Source organism: Rattus norvegicus, chromosome 14 (genome assembly GCF_021556685.1).
Source record: "Rattus norvegicus strain SHRSP/BbbUtx chromosome 14, alternate assembly SHRSP_T2T, whole genome shotgun sequence".
Classification (NCBI taxonomy): Eukaryota; Metazoa; Chordata; class Mammalia; order Rodentia; family Muridae; genus Rattus; species Rattus norvegicus.
Genome location: NC_141547.1, coordinates 26727796 through 26744995, shown reverse-complemented (window position 1 = coordinate 26744995; position 17200 = coordinate 26727796). Strand labels below are relative to the sequence as shown.

At 36.9% G+C, this 17200-nt stretch overlaps 1 protein-coding gene across 49 annotated transcripts in view; it reads left to right on the top strand.

The window, feature by feature from the left end:
* Positions 1 to 17200, top strand: part of Adgrl3 (adhesion G protein-coupled receptor L3) — a 781670-nt gene that overhangs the window by 727840 nt on the left and 36630 nt on the right. For 7 of the 49 annotated variants that reach the window (XM_087582188.1, XM_087582173.1, XM_087582176.1 and 4 more), the window contains one exon: positions 14948 to 15076. The exons of 41 other annotated variants lie outside the window; for them this stretch is intronic. In XM_087582188.1, the coding sequence (XP_087438314.1) occupies positions 14948 to 15076 (129 nt within the window). 49 annotated transcript variants of the gene reach the window in all.

Sequence of the window (17200 nt, the reverse complement as noted above, 5' to 3'; positions counted from 1 at the left end):
GTTTACTTATGTATTTTTCTTATTTTAACTTACAGAGTCCACTAACACTGACTATATATTTATGAGTTTGAGGTCAGCCATTGAGGCATGGCCAACCTTCAACTGTTCACACTCCCAAAAAGAAGTGACTCTTCCTCAGCCCTGAAACCATCAACTGTCAAAGAACATCTGAACTAGGGATAGAGCTCAAGAAGAGTCTCCCGAATTCATCTCATTATTTTTTTAACCCCCATATGATTAGAACACTTTGAAAGTTTATATCTTCATATTATATCTCTAAAGATAGTCTTTAACCTCCTTCTTTAATCTTGTCTTATTCCCCAGGATCCTATCTTCCCTGCATTCAGGCGTGTGTAACATATTTAGGTATGTGACATCCAAGATTCATATTTCCAGATAAACACGTCAGTCACCTCAGCAACATAAACAATCATATCTGTGTGCTCAAAAGACTATATCCTCTATTACTAAAATAAACATTTTAGATATGACATCTTTGCATCTTCATATATTCTAACGTTCCATTCATTCTTAGGTTCAGCTATAAAATTTAGGAAAAAAATAATTCCATATCTAAGCTAGATATGCACTTCTATTTTTGACTTTAAGATGTTGACCCTTGGGCTGGAAAGATGGCTTAGTGGTTAAGAGCACTGACTGCTCTTCCAAAGGCCCAGAGTTCAATTCCTAACAACGACATGGTGACTCGAAACCATCTGTAATGAGGTCTGATGCCCTTTCTGGTGTGTCTGAAGACAGCGACTCATATATATATATTAATACAATAAATAATTTAAGAAAAAGAGTATTGACCCTTGGAAATTATAAGCTATGGTTTACGAAACATTTTTAATTTATATTTTCTTTCTAATTCATATTGCTGCTCAGTATATAGGAAAGTATTGTTTTAAATTTCGTACATCTTAACCTAGTTTCTTTAAAACAACCATACCATCTCAGGTTCTATTAAGAATGAAGAGTCTATCATTCAAAACAGAGAAATTTTTAGTACATTTTGTTATTGTTTGGGTTCTTTTCTTTCTTTGTTTTTCCATCTCAGATATTCTTTTTCTAATCAACTCATTGCATCCTATAAGTTGACTATATCAGATTATCTTTCTAGATTTTCCAGTATAACAAACTTGATGGTTATCTGGACTTTATACCTTGGTGTTATATAAAACTCTGGAAGTGCTATTGGTGATTTTCAATGTAAAGTCTTACTTATTCTTGGCTCAATATTGCACATCTTGGCAAATCTTCGGTTCTCGCCACCAGAGCCACGACCAAAGCAACAGTTTTCATGGCACTATACAAACTGGGAAAGGGACCTTGAGAGCAGTTGTGTGGTGAATATAGAGTTTCAGCAAAGTGTGACTTCCGATAGAAGCCAACATTTCCCCAAGCTTGATTGTCACAAGAGGATTTATTTATTGGCTTCCTTAAATATTTACTATATTGTGGGAAGGCTGTGGCGGCACTCAGCTCCAGCTCCTCCCAAGAAAATATATGAATAAATCAAAATTTCTCCTCACTCCTGTAGGCTGGCACAAGAGGGAAGGTAGCATAGTTGTCTTTACCCTGCTACCTCCCGCTCATCATCTCTGCCTGGGAAGTCTCATCTTGAACAATTGTAAGATAATACAAATATAAGATAGTAACAGTAACTGAAAATTGGGTTTAATCCAGTTTTCTTCTACATCTGAATAGAAAGTGCAATTCTGAAATAAGGTTTTATTTTCTTTTTGTTATCACAAGTATTATGGGTACACTTAGTTTTCCCTTCATTTAATTAATTAAATTGAGTTCAGACAGTTTTGATTACAATCAAGGTTTGGAAGCTAGCTCCTCCAATGTGCTGGGGTGCCACAACCCTGCCCATAGGCTGCAATAATTTCAAAGCTATGCTTCTTTTGAATTCGAAAAAAAATATTATTTTACCTTCCGGTGAGATGGCTTGGCTAGTGTCTTAGGGTTTCTTTTCTCCCTCACTTCCCTACCTATCTCTGTTTTGTCACACAAGTTACTATGATCTAATATCGTGCATGGACATCTGACGAGAAAGGCTCTAGGTATTTAAGCCATACTTAGTTGTTTCATTTTGGAAGAATGACCTTTACATGTGTAGCACTTATGTATTAATGCAGATAGATTCTCATGCCATGGTTAAGAGTTACATCGATCTCCGTAAACATTCTTAATCCATGTATGTAGTCAGTAAAATTGTGATGTCCTGTGACTAATAATTTTTGTAAGAGCACAGCTACCTAGTTTTTAAAATCTGGCCTGATCTGCTAGCAACATGTCTGGAGAAATGGGGAAAGATTGCCTCCAGGGAGACACTTGCAAGTTCTGACTTGATTCTGTAGCCTCACTTCGTAGGTCTCAGAATTATACAGTCTAATTCAGTGACTTCTGGCAAAGGCCTTAATATCTTAGAGTCCTTGGAATAAGGTTCCAAATGTAATGAAAACTGAGTCCTGCCAGTGTCTCAAGGAACCCAACATTAAAATTCACCGTTTACTGCTCGGCATTTCCTTTCCTTTTTACTATCCAGAAAACGGTGGGATGAATGAATTGGTTCCCTAAATGCCAAGTAGAACAAGTAGCAATGATTTACCTAGGATGATGCTAGCCTGAGGAGAGCCAAAAAGGGAGAAAAGGAAAAAAAAATTAGTGAAGCCGATTTGTCCCTTCTAAATTAGAAAGAAATGTAAATTATATGTATTCTTATTTTCCGTTTTGATTCAAATCTATATTTTAGTAGCAACCAAATGAAGATGATGTATTTTTCCCTTCCTTATATCGCGATATAAGCAAACACTGTCTCCTGTTTGCTTCCAAACCCCAGCCTACCCTCCAGAAGCATAGAGAACAGTAGTTCGATTCAGACAGCCTTGCTAAATAACCATTGTGTAGTGAGCAGAGATGTGAGTAGACCTGTTTTTAACGCATGTCTTCTCAGAGCCCCTATTGTCTTCCTCAGGAGGCTGGTCACTGAAGCAGAAGCAACTTCATAATAAATCACCTGCTACCTCATTAATATTCAGCCTTCCAAACATATTTCGTTTTTATGCTTTTAAAGCGAATGCAAATGAACAAATGTAAGGGGTGTTTGGACGGTGATTAATGATTTATATAAATTAAAGTTACTAGGGTAAAACAGCACACTCACTCAGTGCACTTTATTAATATCAGTAAATATGATTTGATTTATGTGCATAAAATAAGTGATATTGCCCCAAAGCCTCGCTGTTCTGAAGGATTATAAAATCCCTCACTGTAAATATTAACCAGCTCCTAATATAATCTGACATCTACTTCTGAAGTTTGCAAAAACGATTTAATAATCTGCTTATAGTGGTAGCATAGCTTCATAAATCAGAGCTGCATGATCAACATACGTTTTGTTATGAGCGAGCATTATGAGGAACAAATGAGTATTCTGGAGCATAACTCAGCTTTCTCGCTATTGTTATTTATCCTTGTGTTTTCCTTGCCCTTACAGGGGGTGAGGAATTTCTATATCAATTTCTTCCTTTGTATATGACATCAGTAAAAACTCAAAGTTTAAACTAAACCTAAAGAAGTACCATAGGATAAAGGGACCTCTCATTTTAGAAATCGAATTTACTAACTGAGGGCAGCATAAGTAATGATTTTAAAGGTGAGAGTCGTGGTATTACGGTGACCCCTAGTTCAAGGAGGTCGAATGTGTTCATAACAAATGTCCCATCCACTGGCAAAAGGAAGTACATTACAAGCAAGTATATTGCAGATATCTTTAAGTCAGTTATGGGGCAAAGCTATTTGTTTTAAGGTCTCGGCGGAGGGGAGGGAGAAAGTGCTTCTGAAGAGTTACTCAGCAGCTCCCCTCCTCCTCTCAACTCTACCTCTGCCCTGTTATATGGTTACATCATATAGTCTAACGTCGTAGGAAATTGTACAGTAGTAAGCATCGTTTGTATTTGTTATTGCTGTTATATTTATTTAAGTTTTCATAGATCCCCTTACAAGGACAGTTCTCAGTCAATCACTAGTCAGCTACCTATATTATCTCTGTTTCCTGAATGAAATTCAGGCTTCAGTGAGAGAGTACTTGGTAAGTTGTTAATATTAATGTCGCAGAGCCTTTTTCCTTCCCTTTGAAATATTTCTACTTTTAATACCATTTTTCTAAAGGATATAGTTTGGGTTTTTTATTTAGGCATTGCTCGTTTTAGAGAGATGGGTTAGTAGAACATAGGATATGGGGGCACTCTTGTCTGTTAAGGAAACAATCTGAACATTTGAAGTTCAGTGTTAGCATCTCATTGTGGTGGCGGACCACCCAAGAATGATGGAGACATTTTTTTGGTTCATCATGTCAGATGTTGCCATCCATAATAACCTGGCTTCATTGAGTTTCAACCCATGACAGGAAGGAGATGTAAGAGGGGAAACTGTCCATCTCATGGCATGTGGAGACAAAAAGCAAGCAGGCAAAAACCAGAGTGTGACCACAATCAACAACTTCCTTCCAGCAGCCTTTGCCTACCAACATCGTAATAAGTGCATAGTTTTTTTTCAAGAATCTATTTTCAAGTGACCTCTAATTACCGAATACAACTAGATATAAATCTGAAATAAATAGGAATTAGTTCTATTACATCAAAAATTAATATGTGAAAGGTGACCTATGATTATCAAAGTACTTATTAGAAAAAGTATAAATTATAATACATATAATTATGCACATCCAATTAAAATAGCATTTATTGAATTATAAACAAGGACTTACATTTCACTAGCTCAATCTAACTTTCAGTATACCGAGGATTTGTTTGATAGATTCTCTGGTGATGTTCATTACGTTTCCTTCATTAGTTGTCATCTAATAATGTGGCTGCTTTATTACACAAGTCACCTAGTATTTTAGAAGGGAATATACAACCCTGGGAGGTTATTAGTGGATTAGGAAAGATTAGAGAGGATATAAGGACTGAAGGAAAAGAGTCAGTCTTTAAAGAAGAAACAACGCTATTTGCACGATCCTCAGTCTAAACACAAGGGAGTGGATTGTGGCAATATGGAAAGTAAGCCTCTTGAATAGAATTGTCAAAATTCTCCCACTCTTGAATAATTTCTTTATAATAATTCACACTTCAGGGATACTTTTGAAAATATGCACAATTTCATGTATCAGTATAGCATTTTTAGAAAGAATTGGTTTGTTTGCCTCTGTCCTCACTGCCCCCACATCCTGTGTCTTCCTTGTATCACCCCCTGGATGACCCCTAGTTCATGTCACATACATCCCTTTGATGATCACCTTCAACACCTCTTTCCCTCCCTCATGGTGTCTACTTCAGTTTGATAGCCTGTGCCTACACTGGCACATCTACATACATTCATTAAAAATCAGGATCTACATACAAGAGAGAACATTTTTTAAGACATATGTTTCATGCATTGCCTTCAGTTCTATGCTTCATTTTTTTTTCAGTGTAGGCCTTTTGAAAGCAACTGTATACAAGTTACCTAACACAAGAAAATACCAAAAGTAAATTAGTGTAGTAAATTATACTAAAAGCTTTATGTTTTTGACTTGGGTAGCTATTTTATATTACTAAACAGCCTTAGTTTCAGGGTTTCAAGGGTTCAGAATTTTTATTTGCAAAAATGACTAAACCTATGAAATTTAATCTTTAAGGTCAACTTCAGATCAATTGCAGATCACCGAAACTTTGATTACTAGAAAATTAATTAGTTAGGTAAAATTCTGGAATCAAAGAATTTTTTTTTTTACTAAGTTATTTTTATTAAGAAGGAATTCAGGCTTGTTGCTATTTTCTGTGGTTAAGAAAAGGGAGCCTGTTATCCTCAGCCACAATGTGATCTTTTGTAAGCACTCAGCCCTGGTACACAGGTAAATAGAACACATAAATACATTCTTTAACCGTGAAACATGAGACTTAGAAGTGAACCTCGCTGGGAATTGGTGAGACACACCTTTTATCTAATCAATGAGGGATCCAAGACAAGAGAATTTGAATGGCAGTCTGGACTAAGCAGTGACACTTCATTTCGGCAGTAACAAAATGAATTGAAACGAAGAAAAAGAGAAGAAAATAAGAGAGAAAGGAACATAGGCTTGTCACACTTAAGATCAGCTGCTTCATTTGTTGTGAGCAAGTTTCATTGAGAATCCTGAGTCGCAATTCCACCACTGTTGGTTAAATTACCAGATTGTGTGTGGCAATTTTTCCCAATTAATTTTTGAGACCATCACTAAATATACAACATATCCGTTTCTTCACCAGCAACAGATCCACTGTGTTGCATCTGATACCACAGAGAATGCATTATAGAAAATGAAAAAAAATCCCTAAATTTAAAAATCTTTAGAAGAACACATAGGTTAGAGTCAAAACCAAGACAGAACAAAATGTTCAAGCGAGACAATGAAAACGAGAGACATAAACAATGCATATAAAAGAGGTTAGTGCCTAGATTATATCAGGATCATCCACGCATAAACTAAATACAATTCAGTGATTCAAAAGCAAAAACAAAAGTACTAAAACAGACAAACAAAAAACAAAAGCAATTTTGGAAAAGAGGCTCAGAACGTTTCACGATGTGAATGAGAGGACAGCAGTGATAGGCGGTAGCGAGAGTCTTACACTGCGGAGTCTCAGCCAGAATTGGACATTCAGTGCTGCTCCAGGGGATGGGAGCTGAGAAGAGTACTCGGCACAACTTTCTAGAGATGTGTTGTAATGCAGAAATAATGCACACATTGACCCATGACCTTGACTTTTAAATACTGGATACAGACAACCTCACTGTTCTGGACATGAGCCAATTAAGAGAAAGTAGAAGGGCTGAGACAGGTAATTCCTCATGTTCCAACCCAGAGCTATGAACCGAAATACTAAAGAAGAGGCTACAAGTCAGCATTCAGCGTCCTTCATTTTATATTGAACTAACAATAAGCCATTCTGTACTCTGGAAGAAATGTGTCATTGAAATCCATCTTAATAGATTCCCAGCGAATGAATTAGCTATTAAAAGAAGCTGAAATATCTCCGAACCATTTGAATGAAATTTAATAGGCAGGTTGATTAAAATTTAATAGCAAACTTGTTGGCTATTAAAAGTGCACAGTGTGATAAATCAAGGTGTCAGGTCTTCAATTTATGACTCAAGAAAAAAATGACAAATGAGCTCTTGACTTTCAACAAAATATTGCTTCTGTGACACTTTGTAACTTCATTCATTGTTTGAAATGAAATATTAAAATAGAAACTTATGTTGCAAGTTATTTTACATAATTTTAAGGGAGCCAAAAGGTAGCATTAGTTGTTTTCTTAATAAACGACTTCATGTTGAATATATGAGATTATCTACGCCATAGTGTAACCATACGAAACCAAAGTGAGTATTGATCACATTGTCCTCTGATAGGCGAGCGTGAAGGTACAATTTTTACTTTGTTATAAAGAAAAAGGAGTGGGGTGAAAACCAGATATTTAAAATAAATAATGCCTTTGAATTGTTTCTCTGAGGTTTTAGAAGGCTCTTTGTAAAACATCTACCTACTTTCATTTTACTAGCCTATTTTGCATAGCTTACTATAAAATGATCAAATATTACTGAAAAATATGTGAGAGAATATTACTGAACTCCTGGAAAGATCACAATAAAATTCTTCTTTTGCTGAAGGGTATCCTCAAAATGCTTGAAAAAAACTACTGTTTTAAACATTTTCATGTGAGTCTACCAATGTCTTGTATGACCTTGAATCCAAAACTACATGTTCAAACAAGATAAAATTGCGAAGAACAGAATGGATGATGAGCTAAAGAATCATGGTAAAACTGATCAGGGTAAACATATTCATCATCTTCTCTTTAAATAACAAGACGTTGAACACCGAGGCTTATTGTTCTGTAGTTCCAAAGGAACACTTGTATTCCCTTATTTTATTGAATCGTTAAGACTTCAAATCACAGATTTTCTAGCCATCTAAATTTGGTGTTCCAAAGAGAAATACAAGCACATTAAAAATGCATTGTGAGGCACAGTACAGGGAACCAATCAAGTTATTTTTAGAGCTTATCAGTATACTTTTGTTAGCTTGCTGTCAAGAAGAAATGCTGTTTGAAATATTTTTCCAAGCGGTGAAATAGACATTCAAGTGTGATCCAGACTTTCACCCCATCTCAGATCTGTCTCCTGCTTTCACAGTTTGAAAGCATACTGCTCTGAATGAACCCAGCTTACGTTGTCATCCCGCTGTCCGGATATCAGAACGTGCACTCTACTGTCAGAAAGAGGTAGTAAGTTCTGTGGCGGAACTCCGAGTTGGAACAGTAGGGCTTGCTATTTTACTGTGTGCGGTTCACTCACTCAAAAGTCTATATTGTCAGTCTTAAACGTTGGGTATTCATAAAGGAAAAAATAATGTAACCCCCTTTAAAATGGCTGTCTTTTCCAAGCTTTAAATCCTGATCATCCTGAAAAGCCCTAAGAGAAGCTTCTCTGGACTGTTCAACATAGAGCATCAATGGCCTATTTGGTGGGCATCTTTCTTGCATCAGAAATAAAAAGGCTGAGGGACTGGCTCTATCTGAATAACTATGCATATGTTGAAATTCAGTCTTTTTTTTACTAGACATCCAAATCTCATTTCTGTAGCAAGTATATAGGTATGAGAAGTTGATAACCCTATTGAGACTAAGAAATAGATATTTTTTACATAGCTACTTCATTTTTAGCCGAATATAGCTTTTTTTTTCCCCCTGTGAATTCTGGCAGATACTTTGGTTTGTCTGTTTGGGGACATTGTTGTTCCTACCAAACGTTAGCATTTGAGGAACATTTTATCACTACAAATATTTCTGTAATTGTTTATTTCTGCCTGAACAATTTCAGTAGTAAATGCAGCCAGTATTGTCTTCAAAGCAGACAAGAAAATACATCCAGCATTTGGCCAATGAGCACACTGTAAAAATTACTCCAAATTAGTACTAGAGAGATGATTAGGGATTAAGGTTTCTTGCTGATCTTACAGAGATCTGGGTTTGGTTCCCGGCATCCACATAGTGGTCACAACTATCCAGAGTCTCCTGTCCTCTTCTGGCTTCTGCAGGAACCAAGTATGTAATGTGATATGGATGTTTACATGCAGATGAACACTCTTACCCATAAAATGGAAAGGAACCACTCCTTAAAAACTACTGAAGTTCAATTTCATGACTTGTAGATGGCACCAATCTCAGGCAAGTTATTCCTTAGTCAAGCAAAGGATGGTTTTGTTTCTTTTAATGGGTTCTACGCAGTTGGGTGAGAACATTTAAGACAACCACTCCAAAAAGTTTCCCTGGAGTTTACATTCCAGTGTTTAAAGGGTACAACTTGAACCCCTTCCCACATCGTTAGCTATCTCTGCTCCCCCACAAACTTATTTGTGTCTCAAAATGAACCGGTAAGCTTAACTTTTCAGCTAAAAAACAGTGACAGATGGTCTGTAAACACTGAACTTCTTGGACGTCTTCAGCAATTTCACAGCTGCTAGAAGGGAAGTTTACAAATCAGAAGTCAGTTCCAGGAAAGAGGATGAGACAAGGTAGACAGATTCCTGGAGAAGGGTTTCAGAATTCAAAGTGACCTCCATCCATTGGGGAAGCAGCCAGAAGCAAACAGAACAGACTGTGTCAGACTAGAGCAGTGCAGGACAGCCCCAGAGAAAAAGGTACCTTTGAACACAAAAGATAGAAGACTACAGGTTCTGTGCAGGTTTTCAGCCGGAAGACTCAAGCATTGGTGACAAGCTGAATTTAATTGTCACGTCCGTTTGTCTCTGCATAGTCGGTGCCACCATTCCAGAGTCGAATTGCCTACCCCCATGTGAGTGCAAGCTGTAAGAATGAGGAACTCATACTTCCTAAGGATTGCTCCCTTTAAGGGATGCTGACAGATAGCTGGGACCTGGTAAGGTCGCTCTGGAAAAAACAAACAAAAACAAAAACAAAAAAAACAAAAAACAAAAAACAAAAAAACAAAAAAAACCAAGCTGTGTGCTGTAAACACAGCTTCGGAAAGGTGATTTCTAACTTCAGATGAATTCAGAAAAGAGCAATGATTTGATTATGAACATAGTCTCCTGTCTCTTCTGTAGCAAAACATTCCGGGAGTAATTTCTATCTTTACGCTGTTTGTGAATAGCAGGTCATCATGTACCATTACCCACTCTTGTTCTTACAGTCGATGCCCTCACTTTGAAGTAACATGTAACATGTGTATAACTGGAGTTGGTCTCACATAGTACATGAGCTGTAGAAAAGGCTGAGGACGGTCAAAAAGAAAACTGAATTTTACATAGTCATTCTTTTCATTTTTATCAGCAAAAGTCTTCTCATTCCCCAAATAGAGACTAACAGACGTTTTTATTCCTGGGGACCAAACTATTTTCAAATGTCTTCATGATTATAGCATAAAGAGTAGATGAGTCTCCTATGATGACTGTAGGTCATTCCTCGTGACTTATGCTCAGTAACTAATTGGTTCTGACATGCTTTGAAGTCCGAGAAAATGTTCTTCTGAAAAGTTAGGTGTCCAAGACTGAATTTTGTTTTATGTGGTTAATACTGATCGTAATACCTACAAGCATTTCAGGCAACGTGCTCAGCCTTTCTCAGTCGATGAAAATCAACTTTAGAACTCAGTGCGCTTTACCGCATTCATAGGCGCGCTGTCTGAAGTGCTTTGAACGTCTACTCCAGAATTCTAAAATGTAAAATCAAATAAAACACGTGGAGCACTGAAATGGAATATTATTCTTAGAAACACACAGCCAGAGGGACTATCTGTAAACACTTTTATAGCATCACTACAATTCATTCTGAAGTTTTTTTCATTTCCAATCCTTATCATTTTCCCTTTATATGCTGGGATTTTTTCTTATAAGAAAAACAATAATAAAAATCTAAGCTATTGAGCCATCGCCTTCTGGTTTATGCAGAATTCTTTCAAACTTGTTTGTAATTTATTGTATAACTTCTTTTATACTAATATAGAAAATACGGTAAATTATCAGGGCAAAGAAATATTTGACATTTTATGTTCACTTGAGCTGTGTGTGTGTGTGTGTGTGTGTGTGTGTGTGTGTGTGTGTGTGTGTGTGTGTGTGTGAAGGCAGGCCAGAACAAGTGATTATCATTTCTCTTCCCTTGTGATTTTCCATCTTTTGGGGGGAGGGGTGGTGTACAGAAAAATATCATGATTATTTTACAGCATCTTTTAATTTGAAAACTTTGCCATTAAAATATAATTACATCAGTTTCTCCCTTTTCATTTCTCTCTCATCCTCTCCCCTCTTACAGGCACCTTGCTAGCTCTCAAGTTCTTGGTTCTTTCATAGTTATTATACATACATATGTATTCATATATATTCGCAAATGCATCACTGCAGCCTGCTGAGTCTAATTGTATGTGTAAGATTTCAGGACTGGTTTTGAGAGTGGGCATTTCAATGATCCTGGAGCTTACCGACTGAGCAAGGAAAGCCAGTAAGCTGCAGAGAAACTCCTTATTCTGATTCCCGGCACTGACATGGTGTGTGCTTGACCAAAGTACTTGGCTTCTCACCTGGGTAGTTGAGGGCCAATGCTTTCATGGCTAACACTTTATCCATTGAACCATCTCTCGTCCACACTTCACCTCTTACCTTTTACAAAGCAAATTAATAAAACATGCAAAAATCATGCAAAAAGCGGTTGGAGAGATGGCTCAGTGGTTAAGAGCACTGGCTGCTCTTCCAGAGGTCCTGAGTTCAATTCCCAGCAACCACATGGTGGCTCACAACCATCTGTAATGGGATCTGATGCCTTCTTCTGGTGTGTCTGAAGACAGCTACAGTGTTCTCATATATAATAAATAACTCTTTAAAAAAACATGCAAAAATTTCTCCCCTTAGTTTGTTTTCCAATTAACTCCTGTTAGGTAGCATGTGGCAATTAAGGGACATATAGAGAGTCAGGAGTAAAACTTTACCCTTTCTTGGTATGTGGAGGAATGTAAATATTTTTGAGTATTTTCCAATTTTAAGTTTTTGATGTTAGTTCATTTTAAGTTATATTTTTCATTTTCTATTTACATAGAGTAATCACAAAGGGAAATCTGTTGATTCAGAATACCAACCTTCTGTAGTAAGCATAATTTACATGTAACTCTTTTTTAAGTATGTTTTATAGAGTAAATTCTGGGTCGAACAATCATAGATGTATAAAAACCAAAATCCATAAATGATTAAGCTTTAGGATCTTCTATTTTGGTCATAAAGGTACTAAAATTAATTGTTTTAAACTTTAAAGAATTAATGTCTCATATGTATAATTCTTCATTGAAAAGTAATGTTCTGACAGATTTATTACATGAGTAAGAGCAGAACTCATGCTTCACGGTGAGGCAGTATTTGCATGAATATACAGTGTAACTTCAGGCACAAAGGCTGAATACTTAACCAGCGAAGCAGTTGTTGACTTCTTTGCAAATTCCACACAGGATATACAGAAGGCAATGACTTATTGATATTTTCATCTTTAGTGCACTGACAAGCTACATGCTGCTTTATATCAATTTTTGGTTTCTCACTTTTGTGGTTAAAATAGTTGTCAGTTGACTAGCATTCTACCAGATAAAGATTTATTATTTTAAAAAACATTAACACTGCTGTCGCCTAATTTCCCCTTATCGCTGTTAAACTGTTTCTAAGAGTGGAAGAGAGTTTTCCATTGCTAACCCAATGTAGTTTATTTTTACTATGAGGGAACTGCAGATCTGCATGTAACTGTATAAAGCAATGTGGAGTTCTCACGCCTGCCAGCATCTTCTGAAACTGAGTATTGCAACCAGCATATTGATCTGCAATAACCCATTCATCAGATTTATTTCGTCTGCTTAATTGGAACTGTGTTTGTATGTTTATTTGATGAGTGCAGTTTCATACTCAAGAAGAATACGCTTTCACTATCATAATTACTATGTAGAATAGTTTCATATTTCTGTTACTGCAAGGTATGCTCTTGTGACCATGCACAATTACCACCACTCATCTGTTTTCCTTTTACATGATTTCCTAACATGTAATAAATGACGAGTGGAGTGACGTAGTATATGCGTTTGGGATTTGGCTTTCTCCCCTGCTATAGTCATAGAAATTTGCCTAAATTTTACAGTGAACGGTGGTTGGTTTCTTTATAGCTTACTCATCTTCCATAGTAAGACATAGGACACTGTCTGTCTGTCATATCCACCAATCAAGAGAAGTGTGAGCTCTTTCCTGTTTGGGGATATTGAGAAGTATGGCTGCTGTGAATTTTCATTTACAAATTGTTGGAATCCTTGTACAAGAATGTAGTCACTGGATGACTTACAGAGGGTTTTTTTTTGTTTGTTTGTTTAATAAGAAACCACCAAACTGATTTCTAGAGAAACGATCATTTTACATCCTACCAGTGACAATGGATCCATTGGGTTTCTCTGTGTCCTTGAATACTCACTCTCGCCACTGTTTTTATTTTGTACAAATAGTATTACCTGATTATGAATTTAAGTCATTCAATAGGGATAATTACAGGGTTTTGTGTGTGTGTGTGTGTGTGTGTGTGTGTGTGTGTGTGTGTGTGTGTGTGTGAGCTTACCTAACACGTGGGCATCTTTTCTATGAAAACTCTGTTTATAATTGTCTATCTGTTTCCAACTGGATTTTGTTTTGTTTTAATACTGACTTTTTACCATCTTCTGAAATTCTTTGGTATGGTTTAGATCAATGTGGGATAACAAACTCACATTAAACTCACTCTCATAAACTTAGAACAAATACATTCTCTCGGTCTACAGCTTTTATGTTCACTCTCATATTTAACGTCCATACATCTGTGTGCACAGCCTGCCTCCTGATATGATGTATGCTTCTGTTTTCTGCATTACCCCCTCCATCTGACATAAACTATAATCTAACATATCATTTTCATATGTGGCCTAAATCTTTTCAGTATAATTGCTCCTCTTATCTTTCCCATTTGGTTCACTGGTTTGGTGGGCAGCAGGTTTTCATCGCTATGCTAATATGCTAGACACGAAGAATATCTGTTTTCAAACATATAATATCTGTCCGTTACTTTAGTAAGCCAAAGTTTGAACAAAAAGTTGGAAAATGGAAACTAAAATGTATGTATGTGTGTACTGCTTAGTATCATAAAGTTGATACTTTGTTTAAAATTAACAAAACCGTTTAATGTTCACCATAACTGTCAGGTCAGCAGATTAGTATACTTACTACGGTGTAGTAATGAATGATTGTATTTTATTTTATTTTGATTAAATACTTCTCGTAGACTTGTAAGAAATACCAAATCCTTCTGTTGTGTCAACAGTTGCTCTCCAAATGAATGTTCAACCATATTTGTAGCATTTGATTCTTTTTTTTAACTTTCATGAAGAAAAAAAAAAGAAAACTATTCAACGGTTTCTGTGAATGAGGGAATGTCTTTGTTTAGTTTTAGCTTCCTTTCTGCATTTTTAACCTTTTTTTCCTTTTTTGGCTGTAGCTTTGTGTTTTGTTTGTATGGATGGCAAGATTTAATTTATTTTCTTCACCCTCGGTTTCAGTTCTTAGCCAGCATGGGAGTACAGTCTCGCATACCCACTTGGGAAAGAGAGCACCCTTAAATGTGGCTTATTCGATACTGTGAACTTCTTTCTTTCCCATTCCCTCAAATGTGGGCATCATTGAAATGTGTGTGCCACTGGCATCCTGTTTGAGTCTACTTAGCTGCTGCTTGTAACCAGGACTATGTCAACTGTTGTCATTCTAAATGTTTCCTTTCTTTTTTCCAAGCACATTTGCCTGATTGACCTTTTTTTTTTTTTTCTCTGTCTTTCTCTGGGGCTGCTCCAGGAACCATGGCTAATCATCTTATGAGCAATGCTCTTCTTCGTCCGCATGGTACTAACAATCCCTATAACACATTGCTTGGGGAACCGGCGGTCTGTAACAACCCTTCTATCAGCATGTACAACGCACAAGGTGCGCTGGAGTTTATCTTAATTTTTTTTTTCAAGTGAGAGTCCCACTTTCTGTGGCTTTTCTGGGCACGGTCTATTTGCTTTCCCCCTGCCTTTTCTTTGTTTTGGAAGCAGACACACAGAGTCCTTTTACATTCCCCTCCTCCTGTTGCTTTTATTTCCCATCTTCCTGAGGTTTCCTTAGTGAGTAGACCCCTTCTGATAAGCAATCCATCACTCCGTGTTTGTTTTCCTGTGCTGTTACGAAATGTATCGTGCTGTGTCCGTATCTCCCTGTTATTAATCTATTTCTGTAGTAAATACCTGTGCACTTATTGTGAGACATGAATGTATTTGTCCAAGGTAAGTAAGTAAAGGAAGACTTGATTCAGTAGTCTTAATGTTATAAGATTGGGGAAATAAATCTTCCTTTGCTGTATTATGAAGTGCACTCTGGGCACGAGGCATTAGTATTGATGAAAGCATTAGATTAACTCCAGGGGAAAGTCCATTGACCTAAGGCATGGAAGAGAGAGCAGGCTGGAAGGCAGCAGACACCCTACTTCTCTCTCAGCTCCCACAAGGCCTATCGGAGTTGGTCCAGGCAAGCCACAAAACTTCTTTTTAGGCCGTGGCTTCCTCTGAAGATGGTCTCATTGTGCATTGTCTTGCTTGAAAAGCAGCTTATAAAATTTTTCTCTCAAAAATCAATAATCATGTATCTCTTTAAAAACTTACACTGTCAGTTTGGATTTTACCTTTTAAGAGGGTAGATATTTGTCATAGGCACGAAAGCATCTTTAAACATTCAATTTCTGTACATGTAAAAAAAAACTGCAAAAACTATTCAAGTATTAGTTGCGCAAAATAAAACTCCTATCTAGTGAGCCACATTTTGAAAACTGTATTTTTTTTTCTTTCGGTCTCTTTAAGTTGAATGTGATAGATCAGTAATCAATTCCTGTCCTATTCTGAATATCAGGTAGTTCATTTGTGTTTCATTTCATTCGAGGTGACTGCGGTGTGATTGTGTAAACTTATGCTCCACTCTTAAAGGGGGCTGCTCACGGCAGTGTGCCAGCATCGTCTCACCTAAGGTTGCCCAGGTAGCTGTTTCCCAGAGGTAAAGAATTAACTAGAAGTTATTTTTAAAGCACCAAAGTTAGCCATTAAATGATGGCTTTAAGATGGGTGCAAATAAATAGTTGGGACTTTCAGTTTTACCAAGTGTCTTCACAATGGCATCCTAAGAATCACAGACTGTGAGCCTCTTTGCCCAGAGCCTTTGAGAGGAGGGGCACAGAGTATGAGATCCTCATCTGCTGATGTCTGTTAGGGATCAATTATTCCTCACCCAGTGGCCCCTACACCTCAGGATCCTATATATTTATGGCTGAAACGCTCAGTTTGTTTTTCCTGTCTGGGTAGATCACCTTGGGTATGCTGCTTAGGTTAACCTCTGCAGCAAAGAGGCCTGTGCAGTTTTCCTTCGGTGATCTTTTTAATGTTAAAGGCAGACAATGTGTTTCCCCCTTCTCTTCTGTTTACCTAATCAAACAGAACTACAGCAAGTTGAGACTGTTTCTTGGCCCCTGTCATAGTCTCCCTCTCTATACAGTCTCTGGTTTGTCAGGGTCCCTATTCTGTTGTGGAGCCCCTGAACTGTTCCCTGAAGGTCTGCCAGATGTGGTTTGCCAGAACATCTGGTAGAAAAAAAGAAAACATTTTACTTTGTTCTTCATTATCTTTCATGGGCCAACTAACAAGTAAATACGTTGTTATAAACAATTTAAAACAGGCTGAGATATTAGCACATTTAATGATGTTAAGTGACCATTTACACCGTATTTGCTAATTAAGTGTATTCAATATTATTACGTCTATAGAAGATGTTGGCAACTGTTTTAAACACGAAATTTAGATTACGTTTGTTTTGCTTTACCTGTATAATTTATAATTGCTTATAGAAGAAAAACTAGCAATTCTTAATTGAAGTGTTTTTCCAAATTCAATACTTACCTTTCCGTTGTTATCCAAAATTCAAGGAGCTTTTAAAATATGGAACACATGTCAAAATGATTAGATAAGTGAGTCTCGGTTATGAAGTCCTATTAGTAATCTCAAACTCAAATTAAAGCCATCCTGT